Here is a 20,010-nt window from a genome sequence, read left to right as displayed (position 1 = left end):
TTACTGCATTTTTAAATTCTCTAATGCTGCTGGAGATGTAATTTCCCAGCATTGCTATTCCACGTGTGAATTGCTTAGTTTTGCCTGACTAATCTTGTCTCACAAGCCTTCTAGCTCTGTTCCAGGGTTACTTCACAAGTTCTGCAATGGCTCAGCCTGTTTCCGCACATTCTGTTTTCACCACTGCTTGGGTTTTTCTGGACTCTTTGGCTGGCTTTCATCCCACAGAACTGAAATGCCTGACTTTAAGCCATGGATATCCTAAGGTCCCTGTGTAACCACAAGCAGGAGCATAGGTATCATCAAAGAGTTTCTCAGATTTTAGGTGGGCTGAATTACTGTCCAAAAGTGCCTTTTAGTCTCCACTGGCTGTTCAGTTGCCTTAGGCTAAATTAATATGAGTTTGTGTTTTGTTATTATGAAATTCTTTTAGCTTTTCATAAGCTGTTCCTGATCATGCTGATACTAAGAGAATGAGCCTTCCTGTGTTTTCCAGCTGGCTGTTGCCTAGTATTAGAAAGAAGCTCTTCTTAGTCATCTGAAGGTTGGGTTCAGTGTGAAAAGATTTAGACAGTGATATAGTTGTGGTGAGTAAGAGGTCTCATCGAACACTTACCTGTGGTGGTCTCCACTTCTAGTCAGCTTGTAGGATTGCATCATCACTGCTGTTTTTAGAGAAATACTGGCCTTCATCAGCATTGGTCTGGAACAGATTAAAAATTACATATTAATAATGAAATTAATAGATGAGTAGTTTTTACATTGCTATGGAAACATATTTTGAGCATCTTCTCCTCCACAGAAGTTGTTGTAGCATCATGGGTAGAATCGTAGTGAGATGGTTTTAGATTGTGGGACATCCTTCCCTCCTATTCCTCCCAGTTACTTTTAGTCTTTTTCCAGTTTCTTTCACTTCATTGCTAATTCTGCCATCATGGATTTTTTCCTTCTCCTAAGTGAGGTCTCAAAAGCTTTCAAGATCTACATTTCACATCCTTTCAATACTTTTCATTCCATCTTGCAGATTACTGAATGGGAGCCTTTAATTTGCTTAAATGCAGGAAGCTCTAAAGAATTATATATAAACAAAGCACATGTTCCTAGTTGTGCATTCACAGTTTTCCTTCTAAAGAACCAGATCGGGTTAAATACTTGTATTACCCTGCTGCTTTAAAACCTTTTGTCAGCCTCTTGGAGAAAGGCATTGATACCAACAGCCTTACATCTCTGGTTTTGACACAGAAATGTCTGACTGGGAACGGCATAGTCTGGGGCCTAAATATACTTTTACTCATAATGCATGTAGTTGATTTTTTTCAAGACAATACTTGTGATTAGACCCACATTTCCTATTTGATTCCTGGATCAAAACAGAATTTCAGAATGTAATGACTGCCGCTGAATGGGAAATTTGACAACCCCGATGGGAGTCCCAGGGAAGGGACTTTGAGAAGGTTCCATCACTGGTGGGTGCACTTTAAGTCTGTCACAACAATAAATTCAGTAAACATTGATTTCCCAGTTGACTTTGGCAATAAAGTGTTAACTTAGGCTTTGTTTCAGAGGCTTGCTCCATTTTAATGAAGTGTAAGTAGTCAGTGCTTTAAAGGGCATTGTTTCACTCTGTCCTGATGTGTACATGTGAAATAGCCACTAAAAGTCCTATTTGAAACTTTTAACTTTATCTTGCAGTATTTGCCTTGGGATGTGTTTGTGAAGAAAAACAGGGAGCGTGTTGCTTCTTTTACTGTACAGCTGCTCTCACATGTTAAAAATTTTCTGTGCCATGAAAATAGTTGTGCAGTACTTTTTTTAGAAACCCATTCAGAGCAATACTGAGTGGTCCTAAGTTCCATCTAGACAGTTTGGGCTGGTGTTTCCTATAGTTGGGTCTGGGGCACAGGTGAAAGAGCAGGCTAAGCAGATGGCTGCAATTAGGTCATAATTTAACATTATTGTAAATTATATGGATTGCATTTTTGAAGGATTTACAACCCACGTCTTATAGCTTATTGTTTAACTTGATTTTTAAAAAATTGTTTTTTAAATCCATCAAAACTGTAATTCCTTACAATCTAGTCTTTGTAATGTCATTTTCACTACAGCATGTGCCACAAATTCCGTTCTGCTGTTATGAATTCATCATGGAATGAGGCAGGAAAAGCCATTATGTAGTTTTTAAAAACTCACCGTGTTATCTTGTATGATTTTCTAGAGAGCGTGCTTCAATTCCTGTTTACCTGTGACACATTCAGTATTTTTAAATTGCTTTCATGGGTTACTAGAACTAGCATGTGAATAGCCACCTGCTAAATGCAGTGGTTTTCATGCTTTCTCAAGCATTATATTTCTGAAAAATGACAATGTTATGAAAGCTTTGTCTGTACACGCACAAAACGCTGAAATAACTATCCTGTTTAGTTACGTGCTTTCACATGCTTGTCTTTCTCTGGTACTTCCCTGAAGCTCATAGTTTTCTTGCTTTTCATACATTTGGAGATTGTGTTGACCTGTGAAGAAAAAGTCAGCAAAGAAACGTTGGCATTTGCTTGCAGTAGAGTACTCATTGGTCTAAGAATTGTTTTCTGTAGTAGAAATAAGTCTGTTCTCGTGAAAAGAATGGAAAGGTAATGGCTATTTTACTCAAAATCTCCTTGGATGCCACAGGATATTCACTAGTCTGTAAAAATTCTCATTGTAAGTGAGATTCCCAGAAGCACAAATGTCTCCAAAACACTTCAATGTTACCATGATTAATTTCCTGCAGTTTCCCACGTATGGCCACCGATGTAGCAAAGCAGCCACAGGCACAGTGGTGCAAGTGCTACTGTGTGAATTAATGCCGATGAAATACCTGTTTTTACCTGTCAGATGATTGCATGTCTTTACATCTGGCAGTTGTGTGAATACAAAATTATACAGATATGAAGGGCTTGCTGGGTTATGTGTAGCATATCTTACTGCAGGATTAGTATTTGCAGTAAAATATATACATTTTTGGTCAATCTAATTATAAATATTTCTTGTTACGCAGCTTCCATCATTTGCACGTTTTACTAGATAGCTTGTAGGTTGTAATTTTTAAGTTCTTTTTGGCATTCTAATCCTATTTCTATGAAGAAAAAAAGGAAAATAAATATTTCCCAATTTTAACTGGTTTTCCTTCTTTACTTTTGTTTCAAGTTAACACTCTTTACATCAAATTAAGCAGCTCTGATCTTAGTAGTCTATTCCCATTGCTGGTCTAACAATGCATTGAACTTGAAAGCTGTTTATATATTTTGAATGCTAATTTCTTCAGCTCTAATTGCTGCTGTTGTATTCTGAATTACCTTTGCTTCAGCAATGGCTTTTGGGTAATGAGATGACTCCGAATTAGTCTTGTATTCCAGCTGCAGAAATATTAGACTACAGATGGGCAGGTTATATGAAATTTTCACAAGCAGTGTGAATTTGCCCTATATTCTTTCAACCTCAATGTTTTTACTGTAATGTTTACCAGTTCTGAAGGCTGTTCAAGTCTTATTCTAAATCCCAAATTCTTGGAGGATAAAATAAGAATAGTTTTGCGTTCATACAATTGATACTCCTGAATGGCATAGTTTGTAGAACTTCAATGGATAAATTCTAATTTGAACACAAACGTGTATTTCTCCAGCCTGGTTTTCTTCAGGGAACATATTGTCCAACTTAGAAATTACTCTGAAGATTGGAAATCAAAAACATAAAGCAAATAAGATTCATAATAAATAATGTGGTTGTTAGAAACTTCTTTGCATTATAATGCCACTCGTGTATTTGTGCAAAAATCTGTGGGTGTAATGGATTGAATTAGTCAGGATTGTGACTTCCAAGAAGTCTTACTTGTAATGACTTCTGAAATATTATTATTTGAATATTACTAGAAACTTGGTAAAACTTCAGTGGCACATCTCATCTTGGAATGTTGTGTCTTTGCCATAGAAGTCCAATTGTTAACTTTAAAATTTATTTTATTTTTTTAACATGTGGAAAAATTACAGTTCTGTGCAAATCCTATGTAGGAATGGATTATTTTGAAAATCAATGACTTTCAGTGGGCAGTCATGGCCCAACAGATACTTACTATGCAGTTTCTGACATAAAGATAAAAGCTGAGTGTTTAGTTATGAAACGAGCCTTTAAAAATTGGAAATGAACTTATAGGTATGTACATTTCCTGGGAGGCAGACTCCAAAATGGTAGGCAGTTTCATAGTACCAGGTTTCTCTTCCAGGCTCTCCTGTATTTTTCTGTGTTTCATGTTTTAACTTTCTCTCCATGTGGATGGCTTGATTATAATTACCTCTCATAAACCTTTAAGTGGAAAATGCTTGAAATGTGTTTTGCAACTTTTTGTTTTCTGTCTAAAACAGAAATGGCAAACTTGCTTGCATTTTTTTTAATGGGCAAAATAATTTTGGTTAAAAAGAATTGCTTAAATTGTCCTGTGAAAAATTATCCAAAAAAACACTGTCCCATTTTTCACAAAATTGATTGAATTTTTTTTTTATTTTTTTCTCCTGTTTGGCTTCAAATGGGCATTTAATAAAATTGGTGCTCGACAGACAAATCAATATGGCTGAAACAAGGGCAAGCTAACATAGCTGGGATTCTGTTGATCACACTGTTCCTCTCATCTTTTGTACAACAGGCAACCAAATCTATATGTTAGATACCAAGTTTATGGCTAGTGAGACATAATAATTTTTACAAAAATATCATTGAAATGTCAAACTTTTGTCCATATTAGTGACTTCATTGGTTGCGTAGCTATGCCTGCAGTTGGTAAAGCTTCCAGGCAAATCTGAAATGTTGGAAAGGCACTGAATTCACAGCAGTTATTCCCCAGTGTGATGAACAGCAGATATTCAGCATTCATCTTTGGCACAATGGGCCTGACATTATCAAATGTCTCGTTCTTTCATTGTGCTTTTGGAAAAAGTGGTAGTTCAAAGCTAAATCTTCATGTCTTACTGGCAAGACTGTGTCTGTGACAAAGACCGTGACTTTTATTCTTTCTTAATAAAAATTCATGTCATTCAGGCTTTCAGAGAGATTATTGAACGTGCCTCCCTGCATTTTGACTGCTATGCAGTTTGTTCAAAGTCAAAATATACCTTGTGTCTACCAAGATGCTCTCTTCTCAATAAAGATAAAAGCCAGAAATTCCTGGCAGTTTCTTAAAAGTGCTAAAATTATTATTTTTTGAAGTGCTTGCTTTTTTCGCCACCTATTCATCTTTTCTTTTTTTTTTTTTCCCTGACCAAGTAACTCAAAGATCAACAAATATTATGCTAATGGATAAGAGATAAGGAAGGACAACCAGTAAATGAGGAGGGGAAATAATTGAGAGTTGCCACCATAGCGATTCAGTTAAATTGATCTTCAGCACTAAAATGAAGCTGCCAGAGAGATAACATAGTATGATTGTTTCCAATTTATTCTGTAATGAATCTGATGTTCCAGTCAAACAGAAGGTCAGTTTACTGTGATAAAAGAAAGGGTATAAATGCTGTATATAAGGAATTAAATTAGGAGTCCTATATGAAATAATAATGCTGCTTACAGAGTTGTCACACTTATAGACTCAAAAATATGTATTTATTGATACTGCGTGAAGGCTGTGATGTGCACAATGTTATGTGAGATGTTCTGTCAGAGGAATATGGACTTACGCTCTTGACAGTGTCTTGCCTGACAGTCTCTGCTCCTGACCAACGGCAGTCAGCCACATTTCGGTCTTAAGGAATTAATAAATCTTCAGCAGAAGTTGGAAGGTTGCTCATGGTTTAACAAGATTTATTTATTCTTTCATCAGTGGTTAAACTGATTAAACTGTAATGGAACTGTAACGAAAATACTGTGAAAAAAATGGTTGCAGTTTCTTGGGATAAAAGTGAATTTTATTGCTTTAATTTTCTTTCACTCAAGATTTATGCTGCATTTCTGAAGAGGAACATTTACTCGGGCATGATTTTCAAATTTTCAGAACCCCCATGTCCTGTTGAGTTAGCTTGGATGTCGTTGAGCACTTTCCTGGCCTAGCAGATAACGAACTCTGTCTGATAGTGTTTAAACACTGTGGGGGCAAGCAGTCTGGAGGCTGATGATCTTCAATGTGGTTGACATATCATTAATACTTCCTGGTAAAACAGGAACAATACTCCAGAAGCTCCCTCTGAATACCTTCTGTATACAAAAGTCTATAATTTGGAAGGAAAATGGGTGAATATGGAGAGATGTAACAACACGTAAGGGTTTAGAGGATGCCGCGACACACATCAAAACTGCTCTTCTCTAGAGACCACCTGCTTTCAGCCCAAAGAAGGAGGATTCAAGCTTCTGAAATATATTTTCATAGAATCATAGGATGTGTTGGGTTGGAAGGGACCTTTAAAGGTCATCTAGTCCAACCCCCCTGCAGTAAGCAGGAACATCTTCAACTAGATCAGGTTGCCCAGAGCCTCATCCAGCCTGGCCTTGAATGTCTCCAGGGGTGGGCCCTCCACCACCTCTCTGGGCAACCTGTTCCAGTGTCTCACCACCCTCATGGTGAAGAACTTCTTCCTAATGTCTAATCTAAACCTGCCCTGCTCTAGTTTAAAACCATTGCCCCTCGTCCTATCGCTACATGCCCTTGCAAACAACCCCTCCCCAGCTTTCTTGTAGGCCCCAAAATTCATACCAAATTGGTGACAGTACAAAGTACACCATTTTTCCTCATCAGTGAATCGAGCACTTCTAATAGAAAAAGTCAGTAGCTTCTAGATTCCCCTGTCCAAATTCTACCTTAGATCTGTCCCAAGGACTTAAAAGGTCAATGTATTAAGAGCCAATCAAAACTAAAGAGAACACATTAATAAAACTGCCTTCTTGAACTAATCCCTGAATAGGGTTTTATCAAGAAATGGCCTTCTCTGTCACAAGGCAAATACAGATTGTCCAGAAATTTATGAGAATTTTTTTTTCTTTTTCTTTTTCTCAAAAGGCCCAATGTTTATTACAACATACCAGTATATCATTTCTCTTTATCTTTCAGTCTGCACAAGGTGGCGGCCATCGAACACTGCTCTATGGGCATGCAATCCTGCTGCGCCATTCCTACAGCGGCATGGTATGTAACAGGAGTTTGATAGCAGCAATGATTTCTTTTTTGTATGAAAGTTGTGTTTCAAAGTGCCCAGACTATTGCCATTTACTGATATCTGGAGAATTATTCACATGAAAGAGACATTTTACCTGCGGTTAATGGAAACCTTTTTGAAGGGTAGATGCTTGGAAATACAAAGCCAAGCTGGTTATGGCTGGGTAAGCGCTAAAACTAAGTCTGGCTCCATAGTTATGAGTTCTCTGTGTGTCAGTCTATTCTGAGTTGGTGATTTCTCATTTCTTTTCCCTTGGATATTGCATAAGCTGTGACTGAATCCACAACTGGCATCTGGCTGGCAACCTAAACGTATGCTGTAGACTGGGTGGAAAAGGAAATTCCTTCTTGCACATAGTTTGGACAGAAGCCTTACTCTTCAATTCCTTGATGTATTATACGCGTTCCAAACTCCTTAACTACAAGTGAAGCTGAACTTCAATGCAACCAGCTCCTTTATTTCCACTCTTACTATTCCCGTCTCAGTGGAAAGATAGCCTGGATAGACTGAGAGGATATTTTAGAACATATATCTTTGTCAAGTCCTCTTGAATGCCATTCAGTTCACCTGGTATATATGTTCTTGATAGTGACTAGTGAGGATAATTTAAGAATAGTTAATCCTGTGTTGGTAGGTTGATGAGTTTTTCTATTTCAGTGGATTATCAGACATGAACAGAACTAGTAATGCATGCTTTTTTCTTTTGATAGTATCTGTGCTGCCTCTCCACATCTCGATCTTCAATGGATAAGCTGGCATTTGATGTAGGATTGCAAGAGGATACAACAGGTAAACACTAGTTTGAAAGACTATGTAATGAAGAATACTTTTAGTCTAAAAATCAGAATGGAGACCTATAAATACATATAAATCACATAAAAATTAAGAATATTTTAAGGATTAATATTTCTGTTTTTTACACGTTCAGTATCTTATCTTTACATTTTCTAATAGATTATGAGATATAAACACGTCTATTGATATTTAAATATAAATTTATAATACTGAATATAAGTAAAGGAATATTCCCTGGTTGTTATTCCTTTAGAAGCCTTCTGCTGAAAGGTTTTTTTTTAAACTTGTATTATTTTAAATAAAGATTCTATTAAAGTTTTTAGAACTGCTGGTGACTTGGGTTTATTTGTATTTTAAACATTGATATAGCTTCTTACAATACCATCACTTTGGTGTAATTTTTTAATTAGAAATATGAAGTTTCCTTGTTTTTTAAAGCCTTGCTGTAGCTAGGAGTAATAACAGCAACAATTGAACAGTCCCAAGATCAAAGAGATTTTTTTCTGAAAAGCATGCTTTTTGTTCAAAAAGTATATCTGAAAGCAAGGTTTATTGTGGGAACAAAATTTGTGACTTTAATACTTGGTGCATTAGAAACACGATCAGGCATTAGAAGTGTAAGAACATAATTGAATTTGGATTTATGAGATCTTTCAAATATTATTTTAAGCAATATTGTAGATGCTTATTTTTATTGCCCTTAGTGATGGGTTGCTCTACTTCTTTGTTGTAATTCTCAGAGGAATATTCTTCAATGTCTTTCCCAGAACCTGGAACAAAAGTGATGAGGAAGCTCTTTGGCAAAAGCAATCTGGACGAGGTTGCCTAGAGAACACAGAGAGCCACTTCCTCACTCAATTCTGGAATCAGTGTTCCAGAGGCCTTGCTGTCTTCTGCATGTGTATATTATTTTAGCTGAGTTTCTGACAAGGAGGTGCAGGAATGGTATTAGTTATTGAAAACACTTGGACACTTGGTTTACCCGACTGAAAACTGGGTCAGAATTTTAGGATTGAGATAAATGTGAAAGTAATGGCAATAACGTTGGGCATTTTCTTTCTAATTTCTTTCTCTGCTGTTACTCAATAATGATATAGGTGAGGCATGCTGGTGGACTATCCATCCTGCTTCCAAGCAACGATCAGAAGGAGAAAAAGTGCGTGTTGGAGATGATCTTATTTTAGTCAGTGTCTCTTCAGAAAGATATTTGGTAAGTTTTGTAAAAATATCTGTACAGTGCTTCCTCGACAGAAAAAACAGTTAATAAAAGTGTTATACTAAAGTCTGGTTTACATTTTCATCTCCACAAATGTATACCTTAAGGTGTTTAAAATGGTATTTGATACCATTTTGCAAACAAAGACACTGAAGCTCTGGAAATTGTGATGTTGATATGTGACCAATCTAATTTATGTTCATTTTAATAATGGAATAGAAGTTGAAAAATTTAGTAGTGAGGAAAAAAAGAAAATACAGAAAAAAGAAATCTGTCCAAATTGCATAATTGAGTTGCTTAGAGTTCCTCTGAGTGTTCAGAGGGTAACAGCACTATCATATATGAATTAAAATTTTGTACCAAAATTTTGGAATGTTTCACTTAAGTACATAGCATTTTGTGGGCTTTAAAAGGTCCAGATTTTCTTAAGGATTATGTACAGTGTAATACATACAGCTACTGACGTGTTATAATTAAATATAATTAAAATACTTAATATAATTTAAGTATTTTAAAACTTGCTGTGGTAGTTGCTTTCTATCACTGGTTTAAAAAACTTTCTTCCTCATTGAAGTATTTCCCGTTTGTTCTGTAATGAAATTCTTCAGCACTTCAAGATTAATTTTTTTTTTTGTGTTCTTGGTGTTGCAAGCACCTGAACTGTTATATCTGGGGGAAAGTAAAAAGAAAAAGATGAAAATAAAAAGAAAATCAATCTGCTGGAAGTTTCTGTAAAATTAGCCCCAGTAATTTGGCAAATGTAGCTACAGCTAAAAAAAGGATCTTTAAAGAGGAAGTGTTTTTAGCTTTGTCAACAGGACTGTCTCAGATCTGCATATAACATTAAAGTTTATTCTGTATTATTCACTTCTGGTTTTATGCTATGAAACATTATTTCTGAAAGTTTGTGGTTTTTTTACAGTATTTAGAAAAAGAAGTGAAAAGTTTAATAAGACGTTAAAATAAAGTTGTTTTTTTTCTTTTTGATAAAATGGAAAATGTTCTCCCTTCTTTTGGAAACACATAGAAAGATGAGAATATAATTATTAGAATATAATTGTAACTTCTAATTAGAAGCTCACTAACTCATTTAATGAGTTATTTTTTGTAAGTAGGTATTCTGACAACTTTCCGATCATCTTTTACATTTTAAAATTATTTTTAATAACTACTTTAATGAGAATTGTAATTGGACTTATTGGAAAAGCAACTTTTTGTGGACAAAATTAATGAGAAATCAAATTTATGAAAAGGTTTTATTTAGAGACATTACATTTTTTGAAATGTATCAAGTAGCTGAACTAGGTTGCTGACATTGAATTTTGCTGCGTATTGTGTCTCTGTGTAGGTATATGCCTGAATTCTTACTTTCTGCCCTATAATTAGTAAATCATCTCAGCCTTTTATACTGTTTGTGCCGTAACTGTTGATTCTTAAGGCTCTCGTATGTACTTTTATACAGCAAGAGACGATGCTGAACGCAGACTGACGTTCCTCAACATGTGATGTTAATGTGTATACTGTGTCTTCCATGAAAAATATCAATATACTTAAAAGAAGTTATATTTTCAGTGTAGAGAGAAATGACACAGATCTATGTTCTTGATATTTTGATCTCTGTATTATAGTCTTAAAATGGTTTACAGCTAGATTTTAATGAATAGTTATTAAGCCTATTTCAGTTATTCAGCTCTGGTTTGATAGTAGAGAAGGAACAAGAACTCAGCAAATTGATTTTGCTCTTACATGCACTCACCCTCAAATTTTTATGAACAGATGTTTTTCCAGACTAAATTAAGAGCTGGTGAACTAAGTAGCTTCACAATTAAAAATATTTGTATTTTTGCTACCTACTCAGTAATTATATTAGCACTGTAAATAAAGCAATGACACTTTTATGAAAATTAAAGCAGTTGATAAAGACTGAATTAGCCAGTTACCAATGAGTGAATATTTTTCATGAAAGCTGTCTCTCCATCTTTAAACTTTTAGTCATAATCTGTTAGGCTGTGTACAGGATAACTTCAGAGAATGTACCTTTGAAAATAATCACAGTATTTTCATTTTGAGTGCAGTGTCATGTTATGGCCCCTATTTTCTACAACACTTAAAGGAATGTAGCAACTGATACCTTTTACAATAGTTAGGACTGTGGAGAGCTGAAATTTTTATGAATCCACTTGGATAAGGAGACCAAATAGGCTCTACTGACTCTGCTTGAGGAACGCTTCTTCTAAGGTTGAGGAGTTCCTCAGGTACATCCCTTGACAGATAGTGATGTTCAGCAGGATGCTGAGAGTTAGGGTTATGTACATTGTGTACTTACAGTTAAAACTTTAGGAAAAGGTAAGTTTTCTATCAAAGTGTTCTCTGTCTATATGCTGTTAGGAGTAGGGTTGAAATGTCACCTTTTTATATTACAGTATTGGTCTGTGTTTTCCAAGCAACTTGCTAATTATGTCCAAATTAAGATAAACAGGTTAACAATCCTGGGGCAAAGATGTGTATGTAAAAATAACAGATAAATAGGGTTCATTCACAGGCCGTGGCTCTTTCAAAATGTAGTCAGAACTTAGTTTAATTTCGGTAATACAAGGGGAGGGCAGAACTACATCAGCTTCAAAGGTTAGTCTTCAAGCTGTCTGAGTGCAGCTCAATTACTTAATTTTTTTTCCCATTGACTTCGTGACTTTATGATCTCTGTGTAGTCAGTAGATTAGTGTTTAGACCTAATTTGTTTGACAACCACTATTAAAGTATTTAGAAAATGTCAGCACTATCCTGTAGTTCCCCTTCCCTGCTTTCCATCAAATAAAGGCTTTGGGACAATTAACTTTATTTTCTTGCCCTGAAGACTCATCTTTTTAATTGCAGTGAAAAGTGCTAAACTGATAGGAAGATCAGTGTTAAAATAGTAAGCTAAAGGTCCAGAGATGTGGATTTTGGCTCTTTGTTGCCTCACAGCAATGTCATTCAGTTGCTCTGACACTCACTATCCCTACCTATACAATGGGATTTTGGATGTGTATTTTTCTGTGTAGCATTTCTGAGGAAAAGCGCTTACATATGCGCTTGAGGCGTTGCATAATGCGCAAACTGCGCTGTTGCCAGGATCCTGCTGGACTGGGCTCTGCTGAACCCTCTTAGAATAGCGTGAAAAGGCGTTTGGCTGTAAATATTGCCACCATTCACATTCAAGCCAGAGATGTTTCCTTTCTTGAGGCAGTGCAGGACGATGAACAGATGTAATATTTCCAGCATGTTTCCCCATCTTGTACACATTAGCAGGTATCCAGGTATACTGAGGTTTGCCTTTCCCTGTTGTTAATTACATACCATGATTGCTTTTAAAATTGACAATTTTCAATAGTTTAGAAATTCAGTTAATTGTAATTCCTTTCAAATTCATGAAGCCTTTGGTAACTTAGTCTTTTAAACGTAATTCAAGAAAAATTCCTTAGATGTGAAGTTGAAATACAAAATACATAATGGAGGTAACAGTGAAAATTAGTATCAATCAGGTCAGTGTTATTCAAGCTAAGAAATCAGGACAGAGGAAAAAAAATCCCAACTTTACGGTGCAGAGATTTCGGTATACTGCAACAGTTTCTGCACTGAGATATATATGTGGTTGCTGTCCTGACTGTAATGCTGGTCTGCAGCTGCATTATGCAAATCTGTGAACAAGCCTTGAGGTTTTCCTCTTTGACTTAAATGACCTTTACTGGAAACTAATATGAAAATAATTGGAAACTTTCCTTTGAAATGTAAGCTTTTCCTTGAAGATTTCTATCGTGCTGCTGACAGAGTTTCCTTTCAAAAATAATATCGTCCAAATAAGATCAAATTATTTGAAAGGTGGAGTTGATACCTGTCATTTGTCCTGAACAGGAAGACAGGTTCCTGAGTATTGGAAGGGCACTCCCTCTGCATCTTCTTGCATCAAATACATTGTCTGTTTTCAGCTCTTAGTTTAAACTATCTTACTTAGTATCAAATACTTGTAACAGCTTCTAAATATGTGTAGCATTTATTGGTGCAAGAGTTCCAGGCAACACAGCAGTGTGAGGTTTTTGGTTTTTCTGGGGTTTTTTTGTTTGTTTTGTTTGTGGTTATTTTTGTTTTGTTTTGTTTGTTTTTTTGGATTTTTTTGGGGGGGTTGTTAAACTTTAAAATTTTATTCTCTTCTCCCTTTCATTTTTTTTTTTCCTAAGAGTATGAAACTCAGTTAGTTGGACTTTGTATTCTTCTGTGTAAGTTCAAAATTCCATCATTTTTTGTTGAAAAATAGTAAAAAAGGTTTTTCTTAAAAATGAGTTGAATCTGCATAAACAAACCTGAAATTAGTGGAACAAGGTAGTGTTGAGCTGCTCTGTTACACTTGTTACACTCATAATGCGGTTCCCACAGAGTCTTTATGCAATTTGAAATATTATTGTGGAGGCTGGTAGATCTTCCCGATAATTAAGGTTGTCAAGCTGCTCTGCCTTCTAAAATCCTGTTTCCAAGGGCTTATAATCAAGTGCTTGTAATGTAAAACATTACTTATTAGAAATAGTAGCATCTATTTCTGGTTTGTTTGGTTTATTTATCTGAGGTAATATTTTTTTTTTTAGTTCATCCAGAAGAGGTCAGATGTCACTGAGCTTGAAGATAGGGGAGGAAAAAATAATTTCACATCACTGAGAAAATTCATATAATTTTCTTGAAAATGTGGAGCCTCCCATGCTTTATAAAAAACACAGAAAATTAGAAAGGGTGTTTCTGATATCACAGGTGTACTTTTTGCTAACTTTAAAAAACAAAACAAAAACAGAAAAAGGAAAAAAACGTAACAAGCCTCTCCTTGCTTAAACTTAGTAAAGAAACATTCTCCTGAAATACTGTCCGTTCATCGTGCCCAGGGAAGGTTTTTTAAATTTTCTTTTAGTAGCTAAAAGTCTTATGACTTTGTCTATTTTGCAGAAGCTAGATTTCGTGCATCTCTTGTATGTTAATGAACTGATTAAACTCCCTCTACAGTGAATAATTAAATTCACCCAACCCTGGTGGAACCAGATATTCCTTGTAATGGGTGGCTCAAGGCAGGGATGAAGTCAGGCACTTGTACTGACAGCTGAGAACTCAATGTTTTATGTGCTGCCGGTGATCTGCTGTCATTTGAGATATGTGGAGGAGGAAGCTATGAGAAAGTAGAAGGAACAAAAGGCAGGTGATGTAGCAGGGACAGGAGTCTGGGACTGAAGTGGGAAGGAGGGAAACTGAGTGGGACTTGATGACTGGCTGGAAAGATTGGCAGCTGCAGGCAGTAAGGGACTAACAAATCATCTGGGACAAGAAGCTGGTGCAAGGGGTGAGTGGGCACCTGCTGGTTAAAGTTGTGTTAGAAATCTGGGGCAGAAAACTTGTGCTGTTTTGGCAAGGAGAATTGATAGAAGAACCAGTGGAGTGGGACTGAGAATGAAGGATGACGAGAAAGGTCTATAGAGAAGTGGGCTGGCTGGGGAGAACCAAACCACTGGACAAAGATCCAGAGAGGGCAAAGTCTGAGGCTGAGAAATAAGAAAGTCTAATGCTGGCTGACATGAGAAGGAAGAAGTTGAGCAAGCTAAAAAAACAAAAGGCCATGCTGAGGCTTTGTAGATCTGAGGAGAACCTTTGGAAGCAGGAGGAGGTCCTAATTCTGGGTGATAAAGTAGGCTGTAATTGGGTTGGGAAGCTGGATTGTGTAGGTGAGAGATATGGGACTGGGATGAAGATTCATGGAGAAGAGTGGGTGAGGCCTGGAACAATTAGGCTGGATAACTGCTATCAGCAATTATCTAGGAAACCCACTAGGAATACCCAGTGTATTAAGGTACAGCAGTCACCCATGGTATGCTGACAGCCTAGTCCTGTTGGTGATTTTGTATTAGATTAGGTGGCAGATGTCTAAAAAATGGTTTAAATTTTCCTTCTGTACCTGTGATTCATGTGGGTGTCAGCGTGTTGCCACCTACTGCAACTGTGGGGGCTTTTTTGCCTTTTTTTATTAAATACAGGAAAATTACATATAAATTATAGCACAAAAATAATTTTATTGAATTTTGAAAAACCACAGGCATTAGAAAATGCAAAAATTATGCACTGATATGTTTTTATGAAATCTCTTAGATATACAGTCACACTGGCTTTTTTATGGAACATTATCTGAGTGCTGATATAGACGTGCCAGGGCTGAGTAGCAGAAAGGGCGTGGAATGAAGCAACTTTGAAGATGAAATTTCAAGCTGGGAATTGCAGGTGTGGGATAGGTGGTATGATGCTTAATTAGTTATTTTCCTGGAGAATTAGATTTTGTACTAGACTCTACTGTGGAATGTGCTGAGCAGGTCATCGTTTATACTAGGCTTGCCTCCAAGAGGTCACTAACTCTTCATCCCTTACCAGGAATATTCCGTACCCGAACTCTAAGGTCTTCCTCCTTCTGCTGGAGGCTGAGGTCCCAGAGTTGCCCTGTCTTCATACCAGCAACTGAGGTGAATGGAAGATGTGCCTTGAACTTTAAAACTGCATATAATGCGGTCTACAGGGGGAATTAAACAGATCCTTGTCACCTCAATTTGGGCATCCTAGATTAATGAAAATTTCTTAGTGTAATTTGTGTACCTCCACTCTCCATTGGAAAATGGGCTATAATGCTACTCCTTTGGGATCTTGAGAAAACGAATTCATTAATATTTGCTGTGTTTCATGAAATGCTTGTAATTGTTGGTAGCAAGAGAAAAGCCTATGAGGAAATTAATAATTCCCTTTTCAAAGCTTTGAAGAATTGACTGTATTGAATAAAGCATGAGGCTGCAGACAGAAGATTGAGGAGAAAACAAAGCACTGAGCAGCTGTTCATGAAGTTGAGCTTCTTTATCCTATATATACAATGAGGCAGCACTCGGGGAAAAAATTGTACAGGATCATGACATTGAAGACCATAATATCATGCATTCACCAGAAGCCATTCTTTTTCCATGGGCTACTTTGTTTGTTATTTCCTAATATTTGATGCTTGCTTCTGTAAAATTAATATTTTGTTAATGAAAGCTCTTGTGTCTAATCATACTAAATGATAATCATTTAGAAGCATAGTAGATGATGTGTTTAAGGCTGTTTGTGGTTATAGCGCAGACGGAAAGCTGATGTAAAGAGTGGGAATGCAGACTACCCCCATCTACCCTGTGCGATCCTTACACTTTCTTGACATGTATCTGGAATTACCTCCTGTGGTGTGGACTAGTGGGTTTTAGCTACTACTTTGCCTTTGCTGATGATACGTTTATGCTGGCAATTCTCTGTTTGTATCAATGGAAAAATTCTCTTTGCTTGTGGATTTGCTTGCCAACTGTTTAAACCACTTCAGAGAAATGCAAAGAAATCAGGATTTTGTGGAGCTTTAAACCCATCTGAAATTTCCTGGGCTTTGCCTACTTTGCGTCAAAACTTAAATAATGATTTTTTATTTTTTTTTTGTTCTGCAGCGTAAGTTTAGCCATATTTATGGATGTTTTCAATGAATATGAATGTATTGCCACTTTTAGATGTAAACACAAAAAACTACTGATATAAAAGCTTTATTCAGATGCAGTTATTACTTCTAGTTCTTTACAATATCTCCCTTCCTGTGACTGAATATTTTCATTTATTTTGACAGTGTCAATAGAATATGTGGTGTTACAGAATATTTTTTCACTGTCTCAGGTAATAAATTCTATAGAAATGACACCTGATAAGAAGGAAGATAACACGTGGTTATCTTTTGGTTCTAAAGACAGTGCATCTACTTTAACCTTTGTTTTTTGATGAAGCTTGCTAATTCATCATTTTCTTTGCAAAGTGTTATTCCCTTCCTAATTAAAAAAAAAAGAAAGGGAGTATAATTTGCTTTGTTTAGGGCTATGTGGGTTTTGCGTTTGGGTGTTTTGGTGGTTTTTTTTTAGTTATAGATACAGGTATGTACTTTTTGACTTCTTTCCTAAGATAGAGATATCTCCAGCGTGGACATGTTCCAGTTTTGCTTTGCCTGCTCTCAAACTGACTAAGGGAAAGTAGAGAAGCATATGAAGTGCTTCCCTCACTCTGATGTATGCATTCGCACTTGTGTACCTGTCGTGGGAAATAACAAGGGCTGTCTGAGTCTTCCTATTCAGAAGAGGAATAGATTGAATTGGATCATGTCTGTAGCCTCCATCTCTGCACCAGTTGGTAATAGCTTTTGAAACAGCATGGCTAATGCTGTTGTGTGCGGTACTTAAGCATTCTGGGAAGTGCTCTGCCTTGTAGGCACTTCTCAAATGTACCAGAAAACAAACTTTCTTTATTATTTCTCTTTTGCTATTCTTGCTATTTGGAATGGCCTGAGATTGAAGGCAGAGAAATCATAATGTAAAGTGCAGATAGAAATAGATACCGTTAGATGAGATGTCAGTATTGACACGCCTTAGCCAAGAGGAACCCTGAAGCAAAAGTTTTCCTTTATTTTTTTTCTTTGCATACATGCACATTTTGGAGAACAGAAACTTTGATGCAGACTGACTGAAATTTAAAATACATCATCTAGTTATTTAGAGCTATTGTAAATGCATCTATGCTGCTGCAATCACTGCTGAAGGGTGCTTGTGGAAATTACCATCTGATTCTGAAGCTCTCCAGTGAGCTTGAATACGCTGTGTTCTTGAAGACCTAGGAACAGAGATGTGATTGTGTTACTTTTCTGAAGAGCAGTACAGAGTTTATCACATGATGGTAAGTTCAGTTGGGAAGCCTGTAGTATTTTGGAGGATTTGAGTCTTGGAGTTTATCCTTGAGAAGCTGTCTGTAGACTGCAGTGTTAACCTGTATTCATAAAATACCATAATTTAATTCTGAAAAGTGATTAAAAGCCTATGGCAGGTCAAATGCTGGGTTAGGAGATTATTAGTGTATTGGTAGGGAAGACAAATCTAGCTTTTTGGTTGAGCCGGTGCATATAAGATATTATTTGGGTGAGACAGAAGGCTGAAGGACCTGCCTGTAATGGAGAAGACCCATACTGGGATTAGAATAGACAGCAGGATTCCTGAACTCAACAAATTTCTGCTTTGCAAATGTTTTTGCTGCATACCTGAAAGACACATGCTATGCACGTGGTCCTCACTGATGATGGCAACCCGCTGCTTCTGCCAGATGTTCTGTTATGCCAGCTAGCTAAGGTCTGTGTAGTAGGTATGGAGGCTGTTCAACATCAGGGTGAGTATCATGTCCACATCCTGGACATTGCTTTATGGAATTTGTTTCATTTTGATAGTTTTATTGCGCTGAAAGTGCAAAACCAAGCAGATAAGCTCCAAATAAGTACCATACAGGCAGCAGATTGCTTTAAAACAACATTGAGATTGGGAAGTATAGCACTGAAAATTTAGGCAATGCCAGGATTAAGACTGGCATCTCTGATCTGTTGGGATTTTTTTCTATGCATTTGAATATTCATTGACAGTGTACTTTTTCTACATGGTCAAAGCTTCGTTTTATTGTTTGCTCTGGATGGTTCTGGGGAGTGAACACTATAGTTTATGGAATTGTAAATGTCAGGACCTCTGCCTGCAATTGTAAATTGAAGGATGCAGCAAGCAATCTAGGGAACTGAAAGAAAGAAGAGAATTGCAGAGATGCACTCTGCATTTCTCTAATGTGGTGGTCACGTGTTGTATTAGGTCATTTAAACCATAGTTTTTAAAGGTATAATTCTTTGGTGACTCAGCTTGAGACATCTGGGTTATAATCAGAGCTGCAACTGGAGTCAAATGAATGGATCAAAATAACAGGTGTTCTGAAGAGAGTTGTCAGCAATGTATTTGTGTTCAGTGTCCCGTCTATAAAATGGAATGCTAATTAAGTTGCTACCATTGTGTGTGAAAATAAGTTTATTAACATGTACAAAGCACACAGTTTCAAGAAGTGCTCTGTTGCTGGCAGATCTAAATGACAGAGGAGTTATCCTCTTTCTCTTTGGCCTACCCTGAATGATGTGTTTCCCTCAAAAAGTAATACCCCTGCATCACTTTACTGGTTTAATTGCTAATTACTCATTGTCCCTAACTGGAATCTGTGTAGTGATCTCAGAGGAAAGCTAACAAAATTAAGGCCCACAAGGCAGAAATGGGACTGGAGGCGTGCTGTGATTGTAATCTCTCAGCCTCGTCTGCCATTGACTAGGTTATGTAGGTGCAGTAAGGGAAATATAAGAGTTGAAGCAGTGGTTTGTTCATTGAACGTCCTCCGTTACATGTGCTGAATGAGACTGGTGCAGTGCAAACATGACTCTCTTACTTTATATGTCAGTAGCTGTTAATGGGAGCCTTCTAAATGAGCTGATGCGCTGTTGCTTGTACTGCTGTACAGCTAGAAGGTGTGCAGGCAGGAAGACAGAAGAACTCTGCACGTGTCATTGGGAATCTACTCTCTTCTGACCTCCAATGCCGTTTTGGTCTTTCGCATGGTTAATAATTTTATCCAGAAGGTGTTAAATGTTGGACATAACATACAGAATCAGAGACCAGTGCTACTGTATAAGCAGTTACTGTCCAGTAGTTTAAAATAGAGTGTCTAAATATTACTGCACTCGAGAAATTATTACTGGTAGTATAAACAGTATACTTCAAAGCAGCTGCTTATTTATAGAATGCCTGGTTTCGTAATCTTACGTAAGATTATGTTGTTTAGCACTAACAGTGTATCAGTGGAACTGACTGACAGTGAGGGACAAAGGATTTTGCATGGATGCAATATATAATGTGCCTTGAGATTAGAATTTCTGAGACAATA

General features: G+C 36.8%; 1 protein-coding gene across 4 annotated transcripts in view; it reads left to right on the top strand.

Annotated features, from left to right (window-relative positions):
* Nucleotides 1–20,010, top strand: part of RYR2 (ryanodine receptor 2) — a 427,534-nt gene that overhangs the window by 167,674 nt on the left and 239,850 nt on the right. For all 4 annotated transcript variants that reach the window (XM_054193733.1, XM_054193732.1, XM_054193731.1 and 1 more), the window contains exons 6-8: nt 7,061–7,135; nt 7,877–7,955; nt 9,059–9,171. In XM_054193733.1, the coding sequence (XP_054049708.1) occupies nt 7,061–7,135; nt 7,877–7,955; nt 9,059–9,171 (267 nt within the window). The remainder of the gene's footprint in view (nt 1–7,060; nt 7,136–7,876; nt 7,956–9,058; nt 9,172–20,010) is intronic.

The sequence above is a fragment of the Rissa tridactyla genome, chromosome 3, assembly GCF_028500815.1.
Source record: "Rissa tridactyla isolate bRisTri1 chromosome 3, bRisTri1.patW.cur.20221130, whole genome shotgun sequence".
In the NCBI taxonomy this organism is placed as follows: Eukaryota; Metazoa; Chordata; class Aves; order Charadriiformes; family Laridae; genus Rissa; species Rissa tridactyla.
Note: the sequence above shows the minus strand (reverse complement) of the source record. Positions and strands in the feature narration are given on the sequence as shown.